The sequence below is a fragment of the Gambusia affinis genome, linkage group LG03 (assembly GCF_019740435.1).
Source record: "Gambusia affinis linkage group LG03, SWU_Gaff_1.0, whole genome shotgun sequence".
Lineage (NCBI taxonomy): Eukaryota > Metazoa > Chordata > Actinopteri > Cyprinodontiformes > Poeciliidae > Gambusia > Gambusia affinis.
Window position 1 is genome coordinate 29,271,232 of NC_057870.1, and position 27,410 is coordinate 29,298,641.

At 36.1% G+C, this 27,410-nt stretch overlaps 3 protein-coding genes across 4 annotated transcripts; 2 read left to right on the top strand and 1 right to left on the bottom strand.

Moving 5' to 3' along the window:
• Positions 1-450: 450 nt before the first annotated feature.
• On the bottom strand, positions 451-10,420 carry hscb (HscB mitochondrial iron-sulfur cluster cochaperone). The gene is made up of 6 exons (XM_044112032.1): positions 10,070-10,420; positions 9,868-9,964; positions 4,292-4,381; positions 3,996-4,140; positions 815-862; positions 451-670 (listed from the first exon to the last, which is right to left on the bottom strand). The coding sequence occupies exons 1-6, from the start codon at positions 10,408-10,410 to the stop codon at positions 576-578; spliced, it is 816 nt and encodes a 271-aa protein (XP_043967967.1). The 5' UTR covers positions 10,411-10,420; the 3' UTR covers positions 451-575.
• A 130-nt stretch (positions 10,421-10,550) lies between these two features.
• On the top strand, positions 10,551-23,554 carry lrrc8ab (leucine rich repeat containing 8 VRAC subunit Ab). Of its 2 annotated transcripts, XM_044112030.1 has the most exons (4): positions 10,551-10,661; positions 12,045-12,253; positions 15,372-17,490; positions 19,085-23,554. In XM_044112030.1, exons 3-4 carry the CDS (start codon positions 15,379-15,381, stop codon positions 19,358-19,360), a joined length of 2,388 nt encoding a protein of 795 aa, XP_043967965.1. In that variant the 5' UTR covers positions 10,551-10,661; positions 12,045-12,253; positions 15,372-15,378; the 3' UTR covers positions 19,361-23,554. The 2 variants fall into 2 exon arrangements, with proteins under 2 accessions (XP_043967965.1, XP_043967966.1); XM_044112031.1 differs by lacking the exons at positions 10,551-10,661; positions 12,045-12,253 and adding an exon at positions 12,741-12,855.
• Positions 23,555-24,305: 751 nt separating this feature from the next.
• Positions 24,306-26,445, top strand: ppil3 (peptidylprolyl isomerase (cyclophilin)-like 3). Its single transcript, XM_044112033.1, has 6 exons — positions 24,306-24,388; positions 24,621-24,695; positions 25,278-25,371; positions 25,483-25,550; positions 25,652-25,770; positions 25,915-26,445. The coding sequence occupies exons 1-6, from the start codon at positions 24,386-24,388 to the stop codon at positions 26,039-26,041; spliced, it is 486 nt and encodes a 161-aa protein (XP_043967968.1). The 5' UTR covers positions 24,306-24,385; the 3' UTR covers positions 26,042-26,445.
• Positions 26,446-27,410: the final 965 nt, after the last annotated feature.

The window sequence follows — 27,410 nt, forward strand, 5'->3', positions numbered from 1 at the left end:
TTATCGTAGCATTAATGCTACATATGAAGCCACCATTAATAATTCAAGACCTTGTCTACCTCAATTAAGGACCTCCCTCTAGTCAGGTCTCATATTCTGTTAGTGCAAAGTCTGATGCTCTCCTGCAGGATGGTTGTCAAGGTGCTATGTCTCCCCCTAAAGGTAACCTGAAGAACTAAGCAAGAACCCAGTGTCTGCATATGTGTGTGTTCCACATGATGAAACGCTGAACTGATAGGCAGGATAATCATATAAACACAGAGCAGCATTTAAATCAGCGCCAATTATAGATCTCTGTCTCATTTGATGACACATTAGGTACAAGAGGATATGATTAGGTTTGTGAAATTAGCAACATTCCATGTATGCATATAATTAGAGCCATGGATTATACTGATTTTAACTTAAAAACAACTAGTTTAAGATTAAATACACAATAATTAGGCTGAATACAATTCACTTTTATTCTACCTCTGGAAACATAAAATAATATAATGCCATTAATATGCAATATTTTATGCAGTTTAAAACAAAGCTTTAAAAGAGATTATTAAACATCAAATAGAGGGAAAACATTACATAAATTCTGAAAGTTTTGCCTTGACCTTTTCTTCAATGTTTGCATAGTATTTCATTTCTGTCAGCAGTTCCTTGGCTATGTCAAGCTTCCCTGTAAAAAAAAAAAAAAATCAGAAAGCTCAATCAATCACTCACTCAGTAACAAAGAAGAGATTGTGCAAAGATCAAAACGTAAACAAAATATTCAAGTGCGAGGAATGCATCGTGTTTTCAAGGGAAGATCTGATCATGATACCTTCATGAAGGGCAGCATCTATCAGCTCCGTCAAGTCTGCGAGTTTCCCTGTAGGGGAGAAGAAGACAAGTTCCAATTCTACATGTGCTAATAAGACGAGGCATTTTCAGTCTGTTGCTTTTTATTCCTACACACCCAACAGCACACAAGCCTCCCTGCTTTATCTGAAGTAACAAACCATGTTTGTAGGAATCAAAGACAAGCGGCTTGTTAACACAGTTTAAAATATGCAGTGTAAAACTCATCGGTGGAGCAAACTGTTAAGTATATCAAATTAAAAATGCAGAAGTGAATCTGTTTAAATGTTCTTAGAAAGAATAGACTAGACTTTGATGAAGCCATTCTAACACATGAATGTTTCCTATCTGTTAAACTGGCACAGCTCAAGCCAGCTGATGCAGTCATGGCTAATTTATCCTGAAGTTGTTTCTTTTTTTATTGCATTTTACGGTCAAAGCCGGTGGTCCCCAAAGTGTGGGACGCGAGAAGTTGTATGGGTGAATGAAAAAAAAAAAAAACAGTTACACAAAAGTCTTTCACTTTAAAGATGGTTTGTAGTATGGTTGTTTTGTTGCAACCTGAAGTGTGAAATAAACTTCAGTGGAGTTACAATACAAAATATGTGTATAGGTTTATGTTTGGCTGAACAATGTGTGTGCCCGGTTTATGTTTTTTTTTCTTTTTTTGGGGGGGGGGATTTTATTGTTATCCATAGGGGTACCCAGAAAATCTTTGGGAACCACTGGGGTGGCCCAGAAGAAAATCTTTGGGAACCACTGGTCTAAGCTGAGGTAACTTTTGGTTTTCATTTGTAGGCATCACCAAAAACCAGACATGGATACTTTTCAAATACAACCACAACAGAAATTTCAAGTGATTAAAACTGAAACTGAACTGTGTCATGGTAAGAGTTGAGACAAAATCATCAGTTGTGGCATAAACTTTATAATATTTACAGAAGCACAAAAATGTACCAACGTCCTTGTTTCCTTGCCAACAAGCCATACGATCATGCTCCATGTCTCAAAAACACAGAGCTTTAGATCTCCATTCAGACAAAACACCACAATTGTTCCCAGTTGTAGCTCTTTGCTCAATGAAAAACCTCCTCTACATGTTCATAGATCACGTTTTAAGCACTAAAGAAACAGCCTTTTAAGTTTCTCCCCCAGGTTTATGGAGCAGCTGCTGTATGATATCAGATATGTTCATTCTATTCGGGTCTTAAAGCCTAGGCTAAACTTTTAGTTTGACAATTAAAACCAGGTAATTTTTCTCCATTCTCTAATTGCTCTTCATGAGTCTGTTTAATATGTTGATTGTTCACATAGGGTTTCAGTTTTTCTGCTAACAATTTAGAAATCCTTTCATGTCTTTTAAGCATAGCTGTCACTTTTAAGGCACCACTGGTTGGAATAGTGCATGTATATTAGGATCAAGGGTGTGTAATTCACAGGGGTCAAGTATGTCAGGAGGGGATGCAATAATTGTGTCATCACATTACCTTTTTATTGGTTTTTGTATTTTATTATATATTTATGTGTCAACTGAGTGCATAAGATTTTGATTTTAATGTTCTCAGTGCTCCCAAAGGGTCGGATAATTATTAGCTCAAATTAATCAGGAAGTAAGTCAAGCAGTCAGTTTCACATCCAATTTCAAATTAAGGACACATTTTACAACATCAGTTTCACATACATCTCATTTGGTTGATCAGATTTATTTGTTTTGTTAGTGTTCCTTAAACAATGAATTATGCAGGATGGTTCTGAACTAAAAGTAAGCATTTCTTTATTATTTTATACTCACTTTGTTCAACTTTTGGAAAGGTCAGTTGTTTTTAACAACTATTATACTAAAAATAATATTTGTAATAATATAAAATTATTTTTTAACAATAATAAAAGTGTGAAAAAAATTGATAAACAGATTAAACAATGCAGACCTTTTCAGGTAGGGCTGCCAAAACATTCGCTTTTATTGTGTAATTTGTATTGGTTGACAAGTTGCTTCTGTAATAAACTCAAATCTACAGATTATTTTTAGATGATATCACTGCATTTTATTCAGACTATAAGTAGGACCAGGATGTAGCACAGTGAGGTATCACCAACTGGTATGTGGGCTGCCTTTTGGAAGTTTCATTTTCCTTATTTGGCAGTCACCACCTTGATGCTTTTGAAGCCAGAAGAGACTATATTTGGAAAAGCTCTTATTGGAGCTGAAGAGTGATACTTAACACATAATTGAAGAACCATCAGAGCAGATCAGAAAAGGTTAGAAATGAAAATGGCACAATAATGTTGAAGCTTGGCCCGAGGTTTCATCAGTGACATGTTTGACACCCACGTGTCGATCCAACAGCAGACATAACAGTGATGGAATGACGATAAGAGAGAGTAGGTCATCACATTTTTTCTTACTTGGGAAGGACATTGTTACATATAGGATTCCTACGCACTTCTCAACACCCAAATTTCCATATTTCGTTGCCATTTTTAAAACATAAAAATATCCAAAATTTCATCATGGATTCGTGTAGATATTTCTATAAAAGCCACCTGTAATCACCATGATGGAATAAAGTCTGGAAATTCAACTATCTACTTTAATTTTCTGTCATGCTTAGTCATCCTTGAGAAATACTTGAATTATATTTCAGACTTTTCCAAACTGTGTGGGATTATAAACTAGTGGTGTCCAAAGCCAATCCTCATAGGCCGACATCTTTCATGTTTTATACCATCCTATGGTTCAACACACCTGAATTAAATGGTGGTTCATTATCAGGTTCCTGCAGAAATTGATGGCATGCTGAGGAATCCTTTTAATTACTTCAGGTGGAGCAGGGCCACATTTACAACCGGCGGGACATGACGAGGCTTTGAGGACTGGAGTTGGATACCCCTGCTGTATACCGGTCTTGATGTTACTAAAAAGTGTTTTACAGTTCACCAGAGGAAAAGTGTTGGTAAAATTAAAACCTTAGTCCTCAAAACCACCCACTACGCTGTGAAAGAGACATTTAGATCTCATATGTTTTGTAATTTGCTAACATCATTAGCAAGACAATGTCAGGAAAATTTTAAATCATTTCATATCTGAGGGATATAAGCAGGTTACACTTTTCCTACTTGCAACTTTATGACCATCAGCTGAACTTAGGAGTGTAAACCTCTACCTTTTGTGTCTTGGCCGATCTTATTGACTTCTTCTGGAGTCTGGGCTTCCTCCAGGGCTTCATTGATCTCCATCAACTCCATTAGGAAGTGTGACTCAGCTACAGAGTCAGTACCCTCCTTCAGATGCATGCCCTCAAGCTCCAGCTGCAACACACAAAGGAAGTCCATCAAACTCACTGCTCTTCTAAATAAATGCTTTGTTGTAAAGTTGTAATAAACAAGCAGTGAGGAGATCAGAGCATACGTTCATAAAATTAAATACTTATTGGAAGAAGTGGAAGAGATTTACACTCACCATATAAAGACCACGACTCAACGGCTTCAGCAATGTCTTGTATGCTTTGCTCACGAGGGCAGACTGGCTTTCTGAATACTCCTGTTCTTTCTGCAAAAGATTCAATTCAGTTCAATTAAGCAATATAAGTTACATTTTGTCATTAAAAATGTAAAAAATATCTACACTGAATAATAGCAATTGTGCTATTTTATCTGAAATAAGCAACAATCTCAGTGCACAGTGAAAAACATTCCACTTTGACAGAACAGAACAACATATGAGCTACTTTACCACATTCCCTGATCTGCACCACTGCCAAACACCAAATCCTTGGCGATACAAACATTTAGATGCATTTTGTAGCCTCATGGTTTGGGGTTCTACAATGGTTGCAAGTGTGAGTTTGATATGAGATCTGTTGACATGAGATGGGGAGAAAAATATGTAGGAAATGCTTGGTAGCTCTTAGTACATTTTGCAGCTATCGGGTCTGTCAGCTCTAGTGAAAATCAATAGTCTCACGCTCTAGCCCATGGGCTTGTAGTGTGAATCTTTTCCAGTAGTCATAACCAATGGAGTAGGCGGCTGCCTTGTAACCTTGTAAAAGTAATGAGCTTCTTTGTGTATAGGTTTAAGACCCCTGAGGCAAGGACATGCCTAGTTAATTAAAAAAATTATAAGAGAGAGTGATAAATAAAACAGAGTAAAGATAATATTGGACAAGTTGGGTTTTATGTCTTTGATATGTCACCACGCATTCTGCTGTTTCCTAGTTTAATTTCATGCGAGAATATAAAAGCATTTGGTTGTCTTTACCAAAAGGAAAATGATCTCCTCTCTATCCTTGGACTTGGATTACTTTTTAAAAACATCTGCTTACCTTATCATATGGATATCCATAGAAAACTCTAGATAATGTGAAAATGTACCAAAAAGAACCACTTTGTATAAAAAGCTATTGTCAATATTCATTATTCTAAAGCATGAAAAAGACTGGGCAAAATCACATCTACATAGGAAATCCACTGCTGACTAAAAAAAACACAAAAGGCCATTTTACACTCTCCAGAATCTTCATGAGCCCAAAGAATTGTGGGAAAGTATTCACAAGTAAAAAGTGAAACTTTCTGGAAAGGCAAGGAGAAACTGTGTATGATAATAGAGCAAAGGCATGAATAATTAAATCTGTGGATTTAGTTATCCAAAACTGGGGGAGAGTCATGGATAACTAAATCAACACTTCATGAACTAGAACAAAACCTAAAGCACAAATTCTAACATAATAATTTAGTCACATTAATTGCTAGATGTGCCTGAAGTGTAGCATAATTTATTTCTAAATGTGGGATTGGTTCAATTTTTAAAGATTATGCTTCTGCAAAATGATCCATTTCTTTGAATCCTTCTAACAGCTGCCAACAAGTGTTCGGGGCCAGGCAGTTCCAGGGACATACAGCCAATCATCCTCAACATGTGACAAAACACTCCATTTAAGTAGCAGCCATCCTCAGCAGGAAAACAGCACAATCACAAATAAGGAAAATAGTCAGCATGTAAATCAACAGTGATAATTGTTGATTACATTTAATCATAACTTCTCATTGTTTATCCATAGCATGTTGGCTTGGAAAAACTCTTTATTACAACCCAAACTAGTAGATGAAAAACTAAAATGTTGATTTTTTTCTCCTTACTCTGGCACAAGAAGGTTAAGCAAGAAATAAACACAGATAGATCTGTGTTCATTCTAGCAAAACAATCAATAGTCTTATTGCAGAGGAATTTTTTTAGAGGCCACAAGTGGGTCAACAAATGAAGGGGTATATATCTTCTATCTGTTATAACTATAACAGCTGGGGGAATTAGTATGTGCTACAATATAGTTTACAGGTGATGCACCTCTGCATTGAAAGGAGTCAGTGGAGGTGGTGGAGGCATCTGATTAGGATGCCTCCTGAGCTGCTCCTGCTGGAGGTTTTCTGGCCACGTCTCACTAAGAGGAGACCCTGGGGGCAGCCAGGACCTCGACTATATATCCCCTTCTGGTCTGGGAACAGCTTGAGATCCAACATGTGGAGAATGAGAGTGTTGCTGGGGAAAAGGGTGTCTGCATTTCTTTCCTGAACTTGTTGCCCCCGCGACCTGATAGAGGACAACAGATTTGCGCTGGATGCTCTGACAGTGGGTGATAACAGGAGAGAGAGTCTATTAACAATTTAGGAACTGAACTTCATAATTAGCTTGTTCTTATAAAATTTCTATTTTTTAATTAACCTTAATACAAGACAGAATGATTTTATATTATCCTGCTTCTAAGTAACAAAGTATCTGCATGTCTTTGATGTTGGCTGTGAATAATTCCATACAATCCTTAAACAAAGATCAAATAGTAATTAAAGACTATTGAGTCCAAATAATCCCATCCCAGTTTCATCAGAGCTCCTATTTGGCAGCACAAAGCTTAATTCAATTTAAATACGACATTTTCTGTAAAACATGAACAATGTTAAACAAAGCATTTTTGGAAAGAAAAATTAATTAATAGATCTGAAAATGCTTAACCTATAAGATAACTTGGGTGATGACTTTAAGCATATTTTCAAGTCTTTCTTTATAATTTGTTCTTTAAATTATTTCTCAAAGAGTCTTATAGAAATAAGAGCTGTCTTGTTATTGCTCCTACATGTTATGTAAAGGTTTATAATGATGCCATTTTATAGAAAATATTAAGTCTCAAGACTTTGGCGATACAATGTCCTGCAAATTTATTCATAACCTTTAATTTTTCCACATTTTGTCATGTTACAACCACAAACTTCACTGGATTTTATTTAGACTTAATGTTGTTGACCAACACAAAGCACTGCATAACAGTTAAGTAAAAGAAAAATGATGCTTTTTGTTTAGAAATAAAAATAAGAATATGGCAGTGTGTTTTTATTCAGTCCACCTAAGTCAATAACATGTAGAACAAACTATTGCTGCGATTAAAAGGCAAGTTGTTTCATAGGTATCTATCAGTTTTCCTCATCCAACAATGACTTTTATTCTCACTCTTCTTTGCAAAGCAGCCAAAGTTCAATCAAACTGGACAGACCATCGGTAAACAGGAATCTACAAACCTAGCAACACATTTTCAATTGGATTTAAGTGTGCACCATTCTAACGCGTACATATGCTATGATCAAAGCAATTGTACTGTAGCTGTGGCCGTATGTTGCCTGCTGGAAAATGAACATACACTCTTGTCTCGAGCCTTTTACAGCCTATAAGAAATGCTCTGCGAGAGGGTTTGCTGTCCACTGTCACTACATGCTCATCAGGAGCAGGAGGGAGGAAACATGTTTTACTAATTTGAGTAATAAACTAACCTTTGATAACTAGAATCTAATTGACTTTGAATCCATCTGAGTGATATATACAGAAATTGTGTATTCCTGTATATAAATTGAGGGGTTATTTTGATGAAGTGCCTTAAGATGTGTATTGGTGATGCATAAATAAGCTGAACTGAAATAGCTGTAACATGACCAAATGTAAAAAGATTAAAGAGGCGTACATATTTTTTCCAGGCTTTGTATATTTTCCCTTTCTGTGTTCAAATTGAGGGTTATGGAAATTATTTTAGCGATTTATCTGCTGTGTGCTTTTTTTGGCAATTCTCTGCAATAGAATATCTTCAAATCGTGCCCCTTTCAAATTATGCCCACTTAAAGTTAAACCCCTTTCAGAAGACAGAGCTCTTTTCTTAGAAAAGTCTTTTAAGCTGTTCATATGCTCTAGTTCTAAAATAATATTTTTTTTTTGCCTACTGAGTCTCTTTTTCGCACTTGACCAAGCAGACCTTCCAGCTTTAACAGCTCTTTTGAATAATGTGAGCCAATATTTTGCCCTTTAAATTATTCAAGTGAATCGGCTATAACCACAGATCTACTCTAACAGGAGTAAAACAAGCAATAAAATCAAAGTACAATGGGGGAAAAAAAGTTGTAGAGACCATTTTTCTTATGTTTTTGTTGTTCAACTTTTTAAGCCGTAGACCATTCTCTACGTAGTTTATGTTTGAGCTTATTACTGGAAACACTTCAAATCGTCTTTTTAGGTAAACAATTTAGATAGATGTTCGATAATCATGTAGCTATTTATTTATTTTATTTATTATTTTTACAGTTCTGCCTTGCATATTATTAGGAATATATTTTATCTGTGAGCCTATCAATCAAAGTCTGTGGGTGTTGATAACACAGGTCTAAAGTTGATGCGAAACACTATTCAGTGCTCAGATTGCTATACCATCAGGATGAGGAATGAGCAATTTAAAAAAACAAAGAAAACATGTTTTGTTTTTTGTTTCTACAAACATGCCCAGTCAACAGGTATTGTGAATGCTACGGTATAGGAACAGTAAGAAGATACACCAAAGTCGTGGATTCCAGTTTGTCATTAAGTCAAAGGGATTTTCCACTGTTTTTAAGGAATCTGGATAGATTTTTTTTTTTGCCAAAATGATGGCAGAACTTTTGCCTTGCAGAAAGAAGGTCTTTTTAAGGTTGTTTGAATCCTGACCAGGGGTCCTCCTGCTTGGAGCGTGTTCTTAGATGTGAATGAAGGCTTGCTTGCCTTTGGAAGCCTACACCATGGATGGATGCATTAAATTTGATGATCTCCAGCCCAAAATATAGATTACTTTGATTTTCAGATCCTAATGTGGATACAAAATTGAACAGAGATTATTAAAAACCATATTTAAGACTACTGTAACCTTTTTTTTTCCTGAAGACACAAAAATAAATATTCAATGATTTTCTCATGTTAGACCTTGGGTCCAATAAAGACAAGCATAAAAAACACACTTTACGGATAATTTAAACCAGGACTGAATTATCTATCAAAAAAACAACACAATGTTGAAAAAGCCAATCCATTTGTGAAAGCAAATAAACGATTCAGTTCAAGAAGTCGAGGCTCACCAATGGGATCATTTATGCAAGTCCCGCACCATTTTTTATTCCGAAAACAGAATCATTATATGTGTTAAATTCCAGATTGTATATGTGTTTCCCAGTGTTTTGCATGTTATTAGTCCAACTTAACATTGTCAATGATGATGTCATAAAATTGGACTGTTCTTGAAAGGTTGTCTCTAACCTCCTTCGCTCTCCATTTAAGTGGTAATCTCCTCCCACACAGGGTTTAATTAATTAGGTCATAGCAAAAATTTTTTTATCATTTTATGATAGACTATAGAACAAGAAATATTAAAAAAATAATGGCAAAACAAATACTCTAACAATACTTTATGATTTTAGGATATTATGAAGTGACTGATATTGGTACATTGATAAACATATTTGTTTTTCATTCTATTTATTAACATTTTATTTAAAACATGTTGTCAATATTATTTATACTTTGGATCTTTTTGCTACAAAATGAGTTATTACCTAAGTAAACGTATATTAAACTGGGCGACAGGAAAACAAAACAAGTAACACTGGAGTACTCAGCTTTCCTGAGCCACAGCGTGACTCACACAGGAAAGCCTTTCTCTGACTCAGCTGATCTCCCTGCACCTTACAAGATCATCTGCCTACCACAGATTTCTGGCTGAAGTTGTCTGGATGAAGAGTCCGCTGAAGCTGCAAGTATCTTTTCTGGAGCTTATGTGTGTCCAGTGTGAAAGTATAGTCACTGCAAAAAAGGAAACAGCTGGTGAACTTAAATATTTTGCTTACAGACTGATATAGACACAATCAAGTAGGACAAATAGAAAGATACAATGTGTTACACACTAACCAGTCCAGGATTTTGAAGTAGGACGCCCCTTCCTCGGGGGGTTGGATTGCTTTGCATGAGTCGCAAAAGAAAGAAGGAGTTCTGTCAAGAAGTTGTTTACAGTTCCAGCAGTTAAGTTTAGCTTCGCTTGTGGAATAACTCCTCGACGAGAAGACCTTATCGGTGCGGTAATCTGCTCCTCCAAAGTTCGCATCCCTGTGTCTAGTGTCCTTTTTGTGAAATGTTGACATGCAGCGATGTGAACATGTAACAGTTTTAGGAGCAGCGTGTCGTTTCGGCATCAGGCAGCGCGCCGCCCGGAGCAAAGACGAAACCCGCAGCAGACAGTTAGTGTGAAACATCCTATTAGCTGTTATGATGTCAACTAAAAATAATAAAAAGCTCTAGATCAAAACAAATATCTCTCTGTCAGCGAAAAGCAGAAGACAGTTTCTTCTTCGAAATCCGTTGCACACCACAGCGCCACCTCTCGCTTTAGTCACGAAAGTTGCAAAGATGCCTTGGATGGTGGCTAACTAGCAAGCGCATATTTTGTCAATAATAAATAGTATTAAAATTTTATGTTCGGTTCGAATGTGGATCACCATTAGAAGTAAGTTACAGATTCCAACCGCTTCATTTTAGGATTAAAAGTCCACCTTTTCTATGAGCTAAAGCGATGGTCAGAATGCCAACTTCCGATTGTAGAAACAGAAGGAGCTGCTAGCATGTAGCTTATGAGCTACTGGCTGGGATAGCTTTGCTTGCAAATATTTTAATTGCAAATATGTTTTTTTTTTCTTCTTTGATCTTTGTTAAAAGTAAATCTCTTGCTGGTCAGGTGTTTTTTCTTTATCAGATAGCGGCGAGATTTTAGCGTCGCATAATTTCATCGAATAATTCCGAAAAAAAAGTCACCTGCTGCTAACTTTCTGTAAATAACTGGATCAACTACTTTGACGAAAAGTGAAAGTAATTTGTTTTACCGTCTGTCGTAAAACAAATTACGACAGACGGTAATTTGTTTTAGCTATGTTATTTAGCAAGGTAGTACGTTAAAAGTGGAATATCTCTTTTCAATATGAAGTAAATATTGAAAATACCAACACAGCTTCGTTATTATTTTTGCAGGAAGTTTTTGGGGTGCATTGAACAAGAAAACTGCAAATTTGGCACAACAGTTGAGCTGATCAACACTAATGAGGAATTAAGTGCATTTTTCACTATAAATTCTAATTACAGTGAAACTAGAATCTATACAAGTCTCTCCCAGAGACTAGTCGGATGAAGCCACGAAGGACGGTCCTGTAAATGGAGAAACTAAATTAAAGCACTTGTAAAATTAGTAATCAGTGTGTTCTGCTTGCATTGCCGTAGATATATACACAATTTCGTAGTTCACCGAAACAACCTGTCTGACTTGATTGAAAATATGTCAATAGTAAATTACCAGACTATTGAAATTTGTCATTCCAGTCCGCTTTTGTCCACATCAAAAACATTGTCCCTTTTGATAATTTCTTTCTGAAGTTCATGTAGTGTTTTCAAACAATTTGTGGCAACCTTGGGGAATTCAATTAAATATCTCAAATGGATGAAATTAATTTAAACATATATTTTTTTAAAAATACACAAATGTGCATCCTCTGAAGAACTCTGATTGATTGCCTTTTGATGTCACCAAAGGGTAGGATGAGAAGAGAAATAATGTGATTATATAAGGATTTCCACTAAAGTACCAAAAATAAATAGAAAAATAAACGCCAGCTTGCTTTATTTGTTTTATTTATTTATACCTTGTGAGTTTGATTTAGATTTAAAAAAAAAAAAACCCTGGCTCATAACTTTAAAATAATAACCTGTATAGTTGCTCTCTTCAAAGCATCATATATGCTTGAATAAATTTCTTTATCAAGTCTATTGAGCCTTACCATGCTCGCATAAAGTAGGAAATAGCAGGGACCACATTTTCATTCCCTAAATGTCTTCTGTTCAGATCTCCCATTGAACTGGCATGGGGATGAAAAAGGAAATGGCCCATGAAGACTGTTGGCTACTGAGAGAATGGCTGCTCCACCCGGGACATCATCAGCGGCTGGAACTCAGATAACACCTCCAAACTGGCCAGTCTTTTATTACCTTGGTGGACCTTGTGCTGCTTAATCTATCCACTGATCCAAGTTGCTGCATCTGACATGCTGTTAGGTGAGTAAAAGTTCCTCAAGACTGAGGAACTTTTAAAAAAGCAAGCCAGCATGTGCTTGCTTTTTTGGCAAAAGATCACACTAGGCGTCTCGGCTCCTCGACTTTACAGTTTCCTGACAAAGTACAAGCAGTGATGAATGCCAGCCCCTATTCTTGTTTTATGTGTGTGTGTGTGTGTTTTGGGGGAGGTGAGAGTTCAAGGGGTGATGGCTGAGTATTCCGGAGAGACAGTGGATGGAGACAGAAGCATCCGTAAGGTAAACAGGATCTTCTCCTGAAGGTCGAGGGAGCCGCTTCTCAAGGCCCCCACAGACAATACTCTGGGTATTATTAACGGAAATGGCTAAGAATAGAGAGGAGGGGAGCGAGGTGGCTCCTCTGGCGCTCGCGTTGTTTGGGTTAAACACGCCAAAACGGAATGTCTTCTATAGAAGAAGGCCTTCTTTAGCATGCATGTTGGGTGTGGTGCAGTCACACAAGGCGAGAGGTTGATCCGAAGGGCTGGATCAGGCTTTCATGGACAGCAGAGACAAAGGACGGTAGCTGCGGAGAGTTCTACTCTTCTTTATAAATGGCTTTGTTGGGCTGTACAGTTTGGATTTGTAAGTAATTCTGTTTTTCATCTCTGTCGAAGACATTTTTACATTTCATCTATATCTTGTCTGCATTTTGCTACTTTTGAGTTGGGCATATTTCACGTCTGCGCCTACCGTGTGGATTAAATTTGCATGCAGCAAGGATTTATTCCTGCTTAGCAGTGGATTAAAACCTTTCTATTAGGTGGGGTTAGTTTGTTTCACATGTGCAGCATCAGTTATGGTGTAATGTTTGCATAGTTATGTAAGATGAACGACAGATCAGTGAGTAACATAATTTAGAAAAAATATTGTAATGCTTGTTTTAGGGTAATCCAGAAACCTGGCTCCAGTGATAGCACCTCAAATGCTGAAGATTACAGAAAAAGTTAGAAGCAGCAAATGATGGATAAGAAAGAAGGGTTTGAAAAGTATTTGTTTATCACAACTAATGCTGCTGTTGCAATATTCTTTAAATACAAAGCAATTATTTCATATTAATCACAATTGTCTTTCTTATCTGTGTGATTTTGAGAAAGAATCACACAGATAGGTCTTTTATAGATCTTTTTATTAATCTACAAAAAGAGTAATCTGGATTACTTTTTCTTTTTTTGGGACGATTCGGGGACAGGGTTGATATGGAAGCCATAATTATTTAAAATCGTCAATCTTTTAATGTAAAAAAATGCATTTGCATGTTGGCCTTCAATAATTGACTTGCCTAGAAAACAAAATATTGTGTGATACCTTCTTCTTAAATCTTTCCTTAACTGAAAAACTGACAATTTATTTTATTTAAATGTAGACTGTTATATAAACATTTTATTAAATAAGCAATGTAGAGTAATTAGACAATTTCTAGAAAACAAATTGAAAAAGAATTCTGAAATACTTGAATCATAAAAAGTGATAATTACAATTGTTGAACTGTGCTGTAACATTACAATAATACTAATATTCCAGCTGTATAATTTTCCTTATTATGCAGCCCTGTGACAGGCTTCCACTCAGGTGTAATAAAAACTGCAACAGGTGGAGATTTAACAATATGTCATAATGGGAGGACGGCGCCAACAGCTCCATGTGGATAAATGTGATGAATAATCATGATCAGAGCACCGTTTAACTATCATAATGAGCAGAGGAATGGATCTGCTTAATATCTGTGTTCAACATCAGTGTTAAATACTTACATTAACGGAGCAACATGCAAGCTTTATTGTTCAGTTTTATGGTGAAAATGTTCATTACTCATTTGTTTAGCTGCAGAACAAGGAACGTACCTGCACTGCTGTTGGTTATAGTTAAGTTCCACATTGCTTGTTGAAATGTTGTTGCAACATTTTACTAAATCTTTAACATACAAACAGGAAATTCAAAGCATGCATAAAGGGTTACAGCTTTTTTTTTTTTCATTTTGCAAAATATTTTTGAATAAGTTTTTCTGTATGTTTTCCTCACTGAAATGCTGTCATGCTAACCTTTTGCATAACGCTAATATATGACCAATCTTTTATTTTTTTTTTACTTTCTTGCTGATTATAATTGTCATTTATTTTTGTTTTATTTCAATAAAAGACTCTGCTGTTTTTATAACAATCTGACCAGTCACAGTGGTCTGAAACTCTAGCGGGCACAGGCTATTTTCATAGCCTTAATTTATATTGAAAGCACCAATTTCCGAGCCTGTAATTTGTTCCGATTGCTTTTCTTACTTTAGATAGGTCATTATCTTTAATAAATAATTTTAGAATTCCGAACAAATTGACATTTATATTTTATGAATGAGTGGTTTGACATTTGATGTAACATTTAGATGTTCTTCTGTTTCCCTTTGTTGCTAGATAAATCATATCTTATTAATTAGTGCTTAAATCAATAAAAGTGTAGCTCTCTCAGTTAATTGAAACTCCGATTGATTGAAACTGAAGCATTATACAACAGTATCTATCTATCTATCTATCTATCTATCTATCTATCTATCTATCTATCTATCTATCTATCTATCTATCTATCTATCTATCTATCTATCTATCTATCTATCTATCTATCTATCTATCTATCTATCTATCTATCTATCTATCTATCTATCTATCTAGATAGATAGATAGATAGATAGATAGATAGATAGATATTTTCATACTTTGTTCCATTATTTTAGAAACCTTTAAGCCTTGTGGTGTCTGGAAGTGGGTTATGTAGAGTGGTTGTGAAAAGAAAGTATGCCTCCTGTAAAATTCAGGGTTTTATTTATTTGAAAGTACCTTTTATTTAGTGCAGAATCTCCTTAGTCAGAAACAATGGCCAATTCTCAAACCGATGGTTCATTTCTAACTTTATCACTGTAGTATTCATAAAAGCAATGTACATTACTTTTTAAAAATATTAACCAACCTTAGCTTCCTAGTCTATTTTGGGGTGGGGGAGGATTATTAAAGTATTAAATTGGCAACTTTATTTGTTGATTTTGTCAGAACTGAAAAAAAGGGATTGTTTCCTGCAAACCAGTGATATTAACTCTTTCTTTTTCTCTCTCACAGATGAGCCATGATCCCCATCACTGAGCTGCGGTACTTTGTGGACACACAGCCAGCATACCGCATCCTGAAACCATGGTGGGATGTGTTCACCGACTACATCTCCATTGTTATGCTCATGATTTCGGTGTTTGGCGGCACTCTCCAGATCACCCAGGACAAGATGATCTGCCTCCCCTGCAAGTGGATCATCAATGAAACCTGTAAAAAGAACTTCAGCTCCACCCTGTCCACATCCTTCCTATTGGAGCCTAAAGGGATCCAGTACAATCTGGACCGCCATCAGTACAATTACGTTGATGCAGTGTGCTATGAAAATAAGTTACACTGGTTCGCCAAGTACTTCCCCTACTTGGTATTACTCCACACTCTTATTTTTCTAGCCTGTAGCAACTTTTGGTTTAAATTTCCTCGGACTAGCTCCAAACTAGAACACTTTGTGTCCATCTTGCTTAAATGTTTTGACTCTCCATGGACAACCAGGGCACTGTCGGAGACGGTGGTCGAAGAAAGCGATCCCAAACCAATGAAGATGAATGGATCGTTTGACCACAAGGAGTCTGTGATAAGTGAGGATGTAGAAGCAAGCGTTCCAATGATTCAGAAAACAAAGACGCGTTTTGAGCAAGGCATCGTTGATAGAACTGAAACAGGGGTTTTGGACAAGAAAGAAGGAGAACAAGCAAAAGCCCTGTTTGAAAAAGTAAAGAAGTTCCGTATCCATGTGGAAGAAGGAGACATTGTGTACAGATTATACATCCGTCAGACTATCATCAAAGTCATCAAGTTTATTTTAATAATCTGCTACACGGGGTATTATGTTCAAGACATTCAGTTTAATGTGGACTGCTCTGTGAATATAGAAAACCTGACTGGTTACAGAGTGTACCACTGTGCTCATCCATTGGCAACACTTTTTAAAATCTTGGCATGTTTCTACATTTGCTTAGTGATCGTGTATGGACTAATCTGCATGTACACACTCTGCTGGATGGTGCGGCGCTCTCTGAAGAAGTACTCCTTCGAATCTATCAGGGAAGAGAGCAGTTACAGCGATATACCCGACGTGAAGAATGACTTTGCATTTATGTTGCACATGATAGACCAGTATGATCCTCTGTACTCCAAACGTTTCGCTGTGTTCCTCTCAGAAGTCAGTGAAAATAAGCTGAGACAGCTCAACCTGAACAATGAGTGGACTCTTGACAAGCTCAGGCAGAGGATAACCAAGAACTCTCAGGAGAAGTTGGAGTTGCACCTTTTCATGCTGAGCGGCATTCCAGATACAGTGTTCGATCTGATGGAGTTGGAGGTTCTCAAACTGGAGCTTATCCCAGATGTTACCATCCCACCAATCATTGCGCAACTCGTCAACCTCAGAGAGATGTGGCTCTATCACACTCCGGCCAAAATCGAAGCTCCCGCCTTGGCTTTTTTGCGAGAGAACCTCAAGTCTCTTCACATCAAGTTCACCGACATTAAAGAAATTCCTTTATGGATTTACAGTTTGAAGAACCTCAGTGAGCTTCATCTCACAGGGAACCTTAGTGCTGAGAATAACCGATATATTGTCATCGATGGGCTTCGCGAGCTCAAGAGGCTCAAAGTTCTCCGCCTGAAGAGCAATCTCACCAAGCTACCTCAAGTTGTGACTGACGTGGGTTTACACCTCCAGAAGCTCTCTATCAACAATGAAGGCACCAAGCTGATGGTGCTGAACAGCCTGAAAAAAATGGTGAACCTCACCGAGCTGGAGCTCATTCGCTGTGACCTGGAGCGCATCCCCCACTCCATCTTCAGTTTGCACAACCTACAGGAGATTGATCTGAAGGACAACAACCTAAAGACCATTGAGGAAATAATCAGCTTCCAACACCTTCATCGGCTGGTGTGCTTAAAGCTCTGGTACAACCAGATTGCCTACATTCCCATTCAGATTGGCACTCTGACCAACTTGGAAAAGCTGCATCTGAACAGAAACAAGATTGAAAAGATTCCCAGTCAGCTGTTTTATTGCCGGAAGCTACGAGTCTTGGACTTGAGCCACAACAACTTGACGTACATTCCAACAGATATTGGTTACCTTCAGAATCTACAGCACATGGCAGTGACAGCCAACCGGGTGAGTTGTTGAAATTCACTCTTCTTTGTTCCAACTGCTTCATGAAAGCATGCACTCCTCATTTTGTCACAAGATCATAAATTTATTTGATTTAAGATTTTATCAAAGCAATGGCACAGGAAGTTTATTTTTCACATTTCAGCAAGAATTTCAAAGTGCTATATGTAAGGAAAAAATACATAAAACAAACATTATATTGAAATGGTTTAAAAAAGGAAAGTAATGAAATGTTAAAATACAGACTAAAATTAATAATGTACAGGTCAATTATTATTACAGGTTACTCTAATGAGGTTTTAGCCTTGATATAAACGAACTCAGCATTTTTGCAGTTTACTGAAAGTTTGCTTCAAATTAAAGGAGCATAAAAACTAAAAGTCGACTTGAACCAAAAGACCTAAGAGGTCTAGAGGGTTAATACGACAAGTCTCGAATATATTTTGATGCTAAGTCATTGAGTGATTTATAAACTAAAGTAAAACCTAATGCCTCAGCTGCAGGGGATATGTTCTATTTTAGGTACTAGTGATGATCTGGGCAGCGGCATTTTGGATCAGGTTGATTTTTTTTTTTTTTTAGGCAGATCTCTGAAGACACTGTTTCCGTAATCAATGTGACTAAACATTAACACCTATGCTTTTCAATTTCTTTTAAGTAAATGTCTTTAATCCTGTAAATACTCTTCAGGTGATAGAAGACTGACTTTTTAAATGTCTTTATGTGTCTCTAAGGGTTCCGATCTGAGTCCATCACTACACTCTGGTTTTGGGCCTGATCTGTAGTTTCTAGCTGTAATAATTGAAACCGTCACTCTTAATCACTTTACCTTTGGTCCAAAAATAATTACTTCAGTTTTGTTTTTATTCAGCTGAAGAATGTTGTACTACATTCAGTTATTGATTTGTTTTTTGGATCTACTCAATGAATGCTTGAATGGGTTCATATTCACCCTGTCACATTGTTGCTGTGTTATAATCTGAGCAAACAATATTGTGTAGATATTAAATGCCTGGAGGGCCCCTCATGTGATTTTTAATTTTTTTAACCCCTCCTGGGGGTCTTTTGTGGGCTCTAGTTTCCCTCATACGAAAGTAGGCTGACAGGGAGGGATAATTAGAGGAGGGTTGATATGCGGCAAATGTTGCCGGGTACGGGAGTTGAACCTGCGCCAGCCGCGTCGAGGATTCAAGGCCTCCAAACATGGGTCGCTCTGTCCCCTACGCCACCACGGCACGCCCGATCCTCATGTGATTTTTAACAACTCCAATGAAAAGTTACTTAGTAACACAAAGAATACCTTGTTTTTTTTTAAGTAAAACTTGTACTAGGCCAGTACCTTGCCAGAAAGTCCAACCCATTTTTTCAGTCTCTCCAGCTGTGCACTGCTTTATGTTTAAGATCCCAGTAAAATAAATTGACATTTATGTTTAAAAAGTGACAGAATGTGGAGACATTCAATGAATGGTAAAACTTTTACAAGATGCTCCATTTTATATTATTGTTTATTACATATGTTAAGCTTTACTGCCTTCATTTAATGATTTTCTGCTCTTTTTTGTCCCCAATGCAACTTTCCACACCCTATAAAATAAAGATCGAGACACTGCCAAATGAGCTGTTCCATTGCAAAAAGCTTCGCACCTTGAACCTGGGGAACAACTGCCTCCAGTCCCTTCCATCACGCTTCGGAGAGCTGACCGCACTGACTCAGCTGGAGCTCAGAGGAAACCGTCTGGAGTGTTTGCCCGTGGAGCTGGGAGAGTGCAGGCTGCTGAAGAGAAGCGGTCTTGTGGTCGAAGAGGACCTCTTCAACACGCTGCCCACCGAGGCTAAGGAGCGGTTGTGGAAAGCTGACAAAGAACAAGCATGAACTCGTTTGTGAGGAAACCAAACGATACTGTGCGCTTTGGTCAGGATACAGAGTGGAAGCCCATGGTGTCCCTGAGGCACAGAGAACAGGATGTGGTGCCGCTTCAGTGTATTGCCAGTAAAGTTAGGTATTAAACCAGTGCCAGTTTAGCAGACCAAATGCTGACTCTGGCATCTGCTGCTTGTTTTTTTATTTCTCTTTTGTAAAACTTCCGAGGCCAGTGCCATTATGATCTTGATCTTTTGTTTACAGTATCATTTTGTGGTATTAATGGTTTAGAGAAAAAAAATGTAAAAGAAAACTACTGGCCAACTGAACATATGCGGACTGCTCTGAATTCCAAAATAGGTCCCTATTTATACTTTTTTAAAATATCATATTTACTCTTGGGGGTTTATATGAACATTCAAAGTTAAATTGCCAACTTTACAAAGTAAACCCTTTTCTACAAGGTATAGCAGTGTATCTCTATTACAACACTGATGTTAACCTAATTATGACATGGATCAAAGTATTTCTGCTCTGCATTATGGGCCATGGTTCTCAGATACCTGTGCTGGTTTGGTTGATAAAGTCTTGAAAATGAAACACATTAGTGTTAACTGAAAGTGCTGTAGTCGGATATAAAGTTGCCTTTAGGGAAATGTTGCTGGCATTACTGCAGCAAAATCACTGTGCATGGTCAGACTTGGATTGAGGTTTGAAAATAATTTGGATTTTTGACCTCATTCTGAAGCTATTTGTGTTCACATCTACAAGTTTAAGGATAAATCTTTCCACAAAATGCTACTTAAAGAGGCATCATTAGGGAATATTTTGTACAACTAAGACTCAGGGCGTGTTGAAGGTTTTTTAGGTGGAGTGGATCAAGTTCTGTTCAGTGTGCCGTGTTTGTATTTTAAAAAGAAAAGAAAAACAAACTTCAAATGTAAGTAGGCTTTCAACAAAAATTGTTTAAAAATTTGTGACTTTTGAAGTTGGATTTATTGGAGAGAATGAGAACATTAAGTATCTTACTTGCTCATGGTGCTGCTAACATTTTAGAGAAGAAGCTTGGCTTATTTATTTGGGGTGACTTGTGTCCAGTAGGAAGAGTAGTTGTCTTGTAATCCGAAAGTTGCGGTTTTGATTCCAGGATCTGCCACTTAAATGTGCCCAAGGGCAACACACTTAACCACAAACACTTTGAGTAGAAGGTATAACTTGAAAAGCACTGCATAAATTCAATTCAATTACAATTAAGCTAACATCCATCAGGGCTGGGCCGAGAAAATATTTTGGGAAGATCAGTATTTTTTAGCAGTCTATAATGATATTTTAACCTTTGCACACTGTCACTTTTATGAAAAACTTCCTTTACATAAAAAGCCATGGTAAGTGGCCCGGTGTTTTTGTGGCCTGTTGCCTGTTGCATTGTTGGTGAAACATTTTGCAAACTAGTTCTGTGGATCAAGATTCCTAGTTAAATAGCATTTTAATGCAAAGAAGGGCACAGTCTAATTTCTAAATTTGAGTTTGTATAAATCATTAACATTGTTTAACTGCTCACGGCTAGTCAAACATATATTTCAATTCTAGTTATTCAGACAATATTTAACCATTTGTTGAGAAAGATTTTTTTAAACCACTAAGTTGGTTAATTTATTTTAAGGAAACAAAAAATTAAGATCAGATTTAACTGCTTGAAAAACTGAGTTGTTACAATACAAAACTTATCACGTCTCTCAAAACTGTTTAAAGTTCCTGATATGAGCTTCATATCTTTTTTACCATATAATATGTTTCCCCTTGGAAAATCCTGACAAACCTCATGATGTAAATGCAGTTTTGCACAGATTTAGAGAAAATGTCATTTTTAAATGAAATGTTTGAAGATATAATATCATTAGATTCACTGAAGTCAGTTAATGGGGTGATTTTTCCTTTTTTTTTAACCTATGCAAATTTCTCATGATTTGAAATTAAATTAAAGTCAATTAATTTTTTTAACAAAACATTACAATTTATTAATTAAAAGTGGAGAAAGAAAGGAAGAAAACATTGCTTCAAATGAATTAATAAAGAAATTGTAGAATGAGCTGTTCTTAACAGTCAGGGTTTGTCTTTGTGTGGTTTGGTGTTATGTAGTATTTAAGTATCTACAGCAGGCCACAATGACATATTTATGGTATAATCAAGAGTAAAATACTATGGCTTAATATTATTATGGTATTAATACAAACCTTTAAACAAAAAGTTCTCAGCATGATTGCTTTTATTTAAAACGTTCTCCAGACAGTTTGAGGTTTGCATGAAAGAGTTACCTTAGTAAGAGTGATTGGGGCTCATCTTTAGTCCCCACATGTTGACCTTGACCTTTTGTGTTTTTTGTGGCCATTAATATGAGAGAACGGTAATTTTTATTTTTATTTTTTTCTGCAAGCATTAAATAATGTAGGAGCAATCTATCATCCAATTGGAGAAAAACTGCAATCATTTTTATATTCACTAGCATAAATGACTTACGGTAGATGACTGCTCCTAGGACTGACTCTTGAAAGCTTTTCTGTACCTTGATACCATCACACAGGCCCAGTCCTGATTCATACAGATAGAATTAGGACAGATAGAAGTTTTGTTTTATGTCACCCTTTAGTCCAAATATTTATTTTTAGTCATCACCACTCCATTTATTTTCTTATATAAGGGGATACTCCTCTTTGTGTTGCTCTTCTGTGTAACTCATGTCATTTTTACTCATTCAACAATAACTACATTTGGCACCAGTAGTTACTTTTGCAGCTAAACTACTGTAGACATTTTCCTAATATTGTATTTTTGCTTTGTTACAATACCGGTCATAACTTTATTTTCATATAAGCTAACAAGTAAAGGTTTGGAAATCTAACTTGAGCATGTTGACCTAAAATGTGCAAAATTCATTTATTGTTCACTTTTTTTGTCACATGGATGTTTATTTACCCAATTATGTTGTTTTAATTTAAAGTTTTTTTTCTCAACTGTTGTAAGTGTTCAAATTGAAGTAAAAAGTGTTTTATTTTATGTTTGAAGGTCACTTTTCTAGGGTTTCTAATATTAAAACAAGAAAAAAGCCTTTGTTGTTATTTGGTGTATTATGAAGTGATGCTATCAGGGAAGACTGTTTTTCTTCCCTGAATAAAAGTGTGGAAAAAACACTCAGACAAGTAGCAGTCTACACTATTTTAACTCTGCTGAGAAGTATGAAACATATTTTTAAGCCACGTGCATCTAATTCAGTAGCATGTGTAGTTATGATAAATTGTGCAATATTGCCTTCATTTAAACAAAATGTGGGTTTTACAGGTTTGGTGGCATCAGCATCCTTTTTGATGCACAGTTTTTTTACTACAGGGATTTAAAATATTGTAGGTGAAGTAGGTCATTTAAAATTATGTTTTTCTGGAGAATGCTTTTGCACTCTAGCACCTTTTCCCACAATGTTACACTTTGCAAATGCAATAATGGCACAAAACTACCATATGAGATGCATTGTGTGTGTTCGTCTTGCTCTTGGGTGATTGCATACCATGAAAACAAAGTGTGTAAATTAGGATTTATTATCTTTAAAACATACTCTTCTGTAAGGTATGTCCGAAACCTGTTGGACATAGTCCTCTTACTAAGACAATCAACATTTTTGACCAAGTGTAAAATAAAAAGTGAAGTTGTAGTGAGTAAACATTTCCCATTGTTTGCTTGGATAGTTATTTGTGTATAGACCGTGTTTGTCTCATTCTCTTTTTTTAAACTGCTTTTTAAACTTTTCTTCTATTATGTCAGGTGTTATATTGAAATAGTTTCTCAGGAATCCAGCTAGAACTCTTCTTTTTTCTATTGGTTGCCTATTGTTTTTTTTTGTTTTTGTTTTTCTTTTTTTGTAATATACATGATTTTTGTTTAGATCTGAACTGTTAGGAACATTTTATGTGCTGTTTTTATTATTTTTAAAAGATGTTTTGAAAAAATAAAATCCTTGGCTTAATAATGAACTAAAATTTTACCATTGATCATGTATAAACTAGCTACTTTTTAGATGTGTTGTATTACAAAGGACAAGTCTGTGTGTTTGAACTATAGGGCTTTCTTCATGCTGTTGTTCATGATAGTTCTTTTTTTTATGGGTACAAAAATCATCATCAGTGTTTCTCTTTTCCAATAAAATGTGCTCATTCAGTTTTGTTGAGTAACTTTTTGTTGCTAAAACATGAAGAAAAAAAAGAATCCTGAATATTTTTGCAGCACTATCATTATTCATGTTTTGCTGTCTTATTTAAACCTGCTTCTCGTTTTCTTGTGTACCACCCAGTACAACAAAATAAACTAGGTTGAAAAAAATTGTCTGATCTTTCGTTTCTGGTACAAATTGTTATTCATTATTATTGATTCCCCTGTTAAAGATGTATTAAAATATACAAATAAATTTCTTTCTGAAAGTAAAAATCTAGGATTTGCACATAGTTATCCAAGAAAGCAACAGTAAATATTTAATGTACTTGGTGGTAAGTAAGCTTTTCAGTACTTTCTAAACTAATAAAAGTATTTTCAGAGCTACCAGGATCCAGTTTAAGGACTAGAATTGGGGCTTTGTGCTCTATTTTCCTAACTTTAATAAGAATGTGAGCAGTGGCATCCTGCACCAGCTGCAGGTGTCAGAATTTTTAGACAGACCGAGGATGAGTTGTTCCAGATCCTGTTGGGACACAATAGCTTAACAATACTAATTTCCACACATACTGTGAACATTTGATTATTGTTATTATTTTGGTTATTTAAAAAATAAAAAAATAAATGAATAAATAATCCGACGAAAAATCTGTTTTGAGTAAGCTGTAAACGAATGCATTTACACAGGATTAAAATTTTACTCAGCTTGCCCCTGACTATAGACATGTACGGTCCAGACCCCCAAGGCTCAGTAGCTCTTCTCGGAACCATTAACCAAGGTACTGTATTCCAGCCGGATGAGTTTGTTGTCTGCACCACAGCATAGACGCAACATTTGAAATGGTAATCTCTTTGTAACGTTTTATAAAAAGTTTGGGATGCGTTTCAAATAGTTTAACATTCTCCTGATCTCGTAAGGGACGGCGTATTTTACAGATACTAATCACGTAATGACTGTATTAACACCGGGGGTGTAACAGGGTTATTTGTCAATTTGAGCTAACATGCTCAGTGTGTCAAATAAGCCTAATTGATTCCGTGATTCATATATATATTTTCTATGTTCATGTTTTAGGCAGTTACCCTCCACACAGATCTGGGAGACATTAAGATTGAGCTGTTCTGTGAGCGCGCTCCTAAATCGTGTGAGGTGAGTTTAAAGCTGATTTTAATCTGATAAAGCCTCATAAATATCTGTGGAAAAGCTGTATTCGATTAGTTATTATGTTTAGTCTGAGCTCAGAAAATTGAAAAGTGTTAGGACAATAAATGTTAGAATCTAACGACATTGAGCTCTGAGATAATCTGTTTTGTCATTAGGTACGGACCCAGACAGCTTTATTACCAACTGTAGTAAAGATTTGTATTGGAGTGAATGAATGTACTCAAACTGAAACTGAATGTACTCAAACTCCTCTTTCTATTTGTTTATTTGCTATGCAGTTGTTCAACATAAGTTTTTTCATATGTAGCAATATTTCTTTTACACGTAGTTATTTTTCAGTGCAAGACATTCTACAGTGAAGGAAGAATGTATTGTAAACCTTTCTACTTGTGTACCACGTGTGAGAACATGTTTAGTTGCAGCCTCTTACGACAAGAAAAGTTGTATTTGAAGATACAGAGCAGCCAGTTTTGTGATTGCAAACCTAAAAAGTTAGCGTAGAAAAGGCAGCAGAACACTCAATCTTGATTTCAAGTTGAAATCACTGGTTTTTTATTTACTTTACAGAACTTCCTGGCTTTGTGTGCAAGTGGGTTGTATAATGGTTGCTCCTTTCATCGAAACATAAAAGGCTTTATGGTTCAAACCGGAGACCCGACAGGTATGGAGTTTACCACACACAAACCTGAACATAGCCCTTTCCCTGACATTCTCACTATCTGTAGATTTTTTTCTTGATTGATTATTTGATTTTTTTTATTTTATTCTGAAGGCACAGGCAAAGGAGGAACAAGTATATGGGGTCGTAAATTTGAAGATGAATTCAGTGAGCACTTAAAGGTGAGCAAATCACTTTTTTTATTTACTTTACAGTATCTTTGTTTGAGACCAGCTTAAACATAAGCGTGCAGCAGGATTACTTGATTTCTCTTTCTTTTTAGCACAATGTCAGAGGAGTGGTGTCGATGGCAAATAATGGCCCCAACACCAATGGTTCCCAGTTTTTCTTCACATATGCCAAACAACCTCATCTAGACATGAAGTACACAGTGTTTGGAAAGTATGAAACATATACAATGTACAGCTGTAATGATTCTGAGATTACTTGATTTATTCTGATTCAAACTCAAAGAAGACACTTTTAATATATCTTCTGAAGTTAATTTCCTTTCCCCTTTATTTCTTCTCTCCTGTTGACTTGTAGGATCATCGATGGTCTGGAAGCGCTGGACGAGCTGGAGAAGCTACCAGTGAATGAGAAGACATTCCGGCCGCTCACTGAGAGCCGGATAAAAGACGTGACCATTCATGCCAACCCATTTGCTGGATAGACGACTCTCACCACAGATATTCTGACCTGTTCTTTGTTGCTTCAGTGAGGCAGAAGATACAGGCCCTTTCCAGAGTTAAAATGGAGTGCTTGTCAAAGGGAGAAAAGTAACTGCAACAAAAATAAAAACAGTTACACCAGGCAAGAACTGACTAAGAAGCTCCAAAGTTCTTTTTTTTTTTTGATAAGGAAATACACATCTTGATTTAAAAAATCACACCTTGTGCTTTAGCCACTTTTTTTTAGCTCCATGTCTGAAACTCAAGTTCTTTCATAAAAGGTTTTTCTTTTTTTAATCTGTTCTTCTAAAATTGTTCATAATCAAGCCTGACCTGGATATGTAGTCAGACCCTGCTCCTGCTTCATTTTCCTTTTTTGGTCATATTAATAAAAAAGATAAATACATTTTTCAGTATACTTGTGTGTTGTCTGCTATTGCATTATGCTATAGAGAAAACTTGCTGAGAAGCTTAAGTTTGGGCAGAATTACAGGTGCATCTCACTATTGAGATGTCAGTGAAAAGTTGATAAATGTCTATAATTTAGCTCAACAAGTCAAACTTGATTCATTGGATACATTTCATGCACTTTTTTTCTGTTGTAAAATTTATATTCTATATTGCATTAAAAATTAGATATTTTAAGTCATAGATGATGACCTAGTGAAAAATAAATGTGCTCTATGTCTCAAATACTTGATCAGGGGTCCTTCTTGCATTAATGCGTAGTTGCAGCATTGCATGGACACAAAGTAGTTGTAACTTTTCAACTACTGCTGAAAAGTTACAAGTTTAAAAACAAACTGAATCCACTTTAAATAATCCACTTTGTTGGTTATTTAAATGGGGGCTTTTATCTAAAATCAACTTATTTTAGCTTTATAATGTCATTATAACAAACCTGGAGTGTCTATTTGTTTCTAGCATGTTTGAAGAATGTATTATTGGATTAAAATAGTATCCAATAATTCCAGGAAGGTATGTGATACCAAAACCTTTGTTTCTACCTTTGGGATTTTACCTGTACACAGGAGTGTACAAACTTTTTGCCATGTGACCCTAATAACACATTTTCATGTCAAAATTAAAACAAATTTTGCGTTGTACAAACATGTTGTATTTGTAGAAATACTGTCACAATTCAGTGAAATACCCTATTTTGCGACAAATTTGCAGCACTCTTGAATTGTAGTTGCAAACGACCTTGTGGTCAGTCTGATGACGCCATAGTTATTAAAACAAACAAAAATAAACTACCAAATTATATCACTGCTTGTAATAACTTTAAAAGACAAAAGTTTTACTTTAAGAATTGATTCATGTTTTTTTAGGAGCATCTGTTCGCATAAACTAAACATCTGGTGCTGGTTT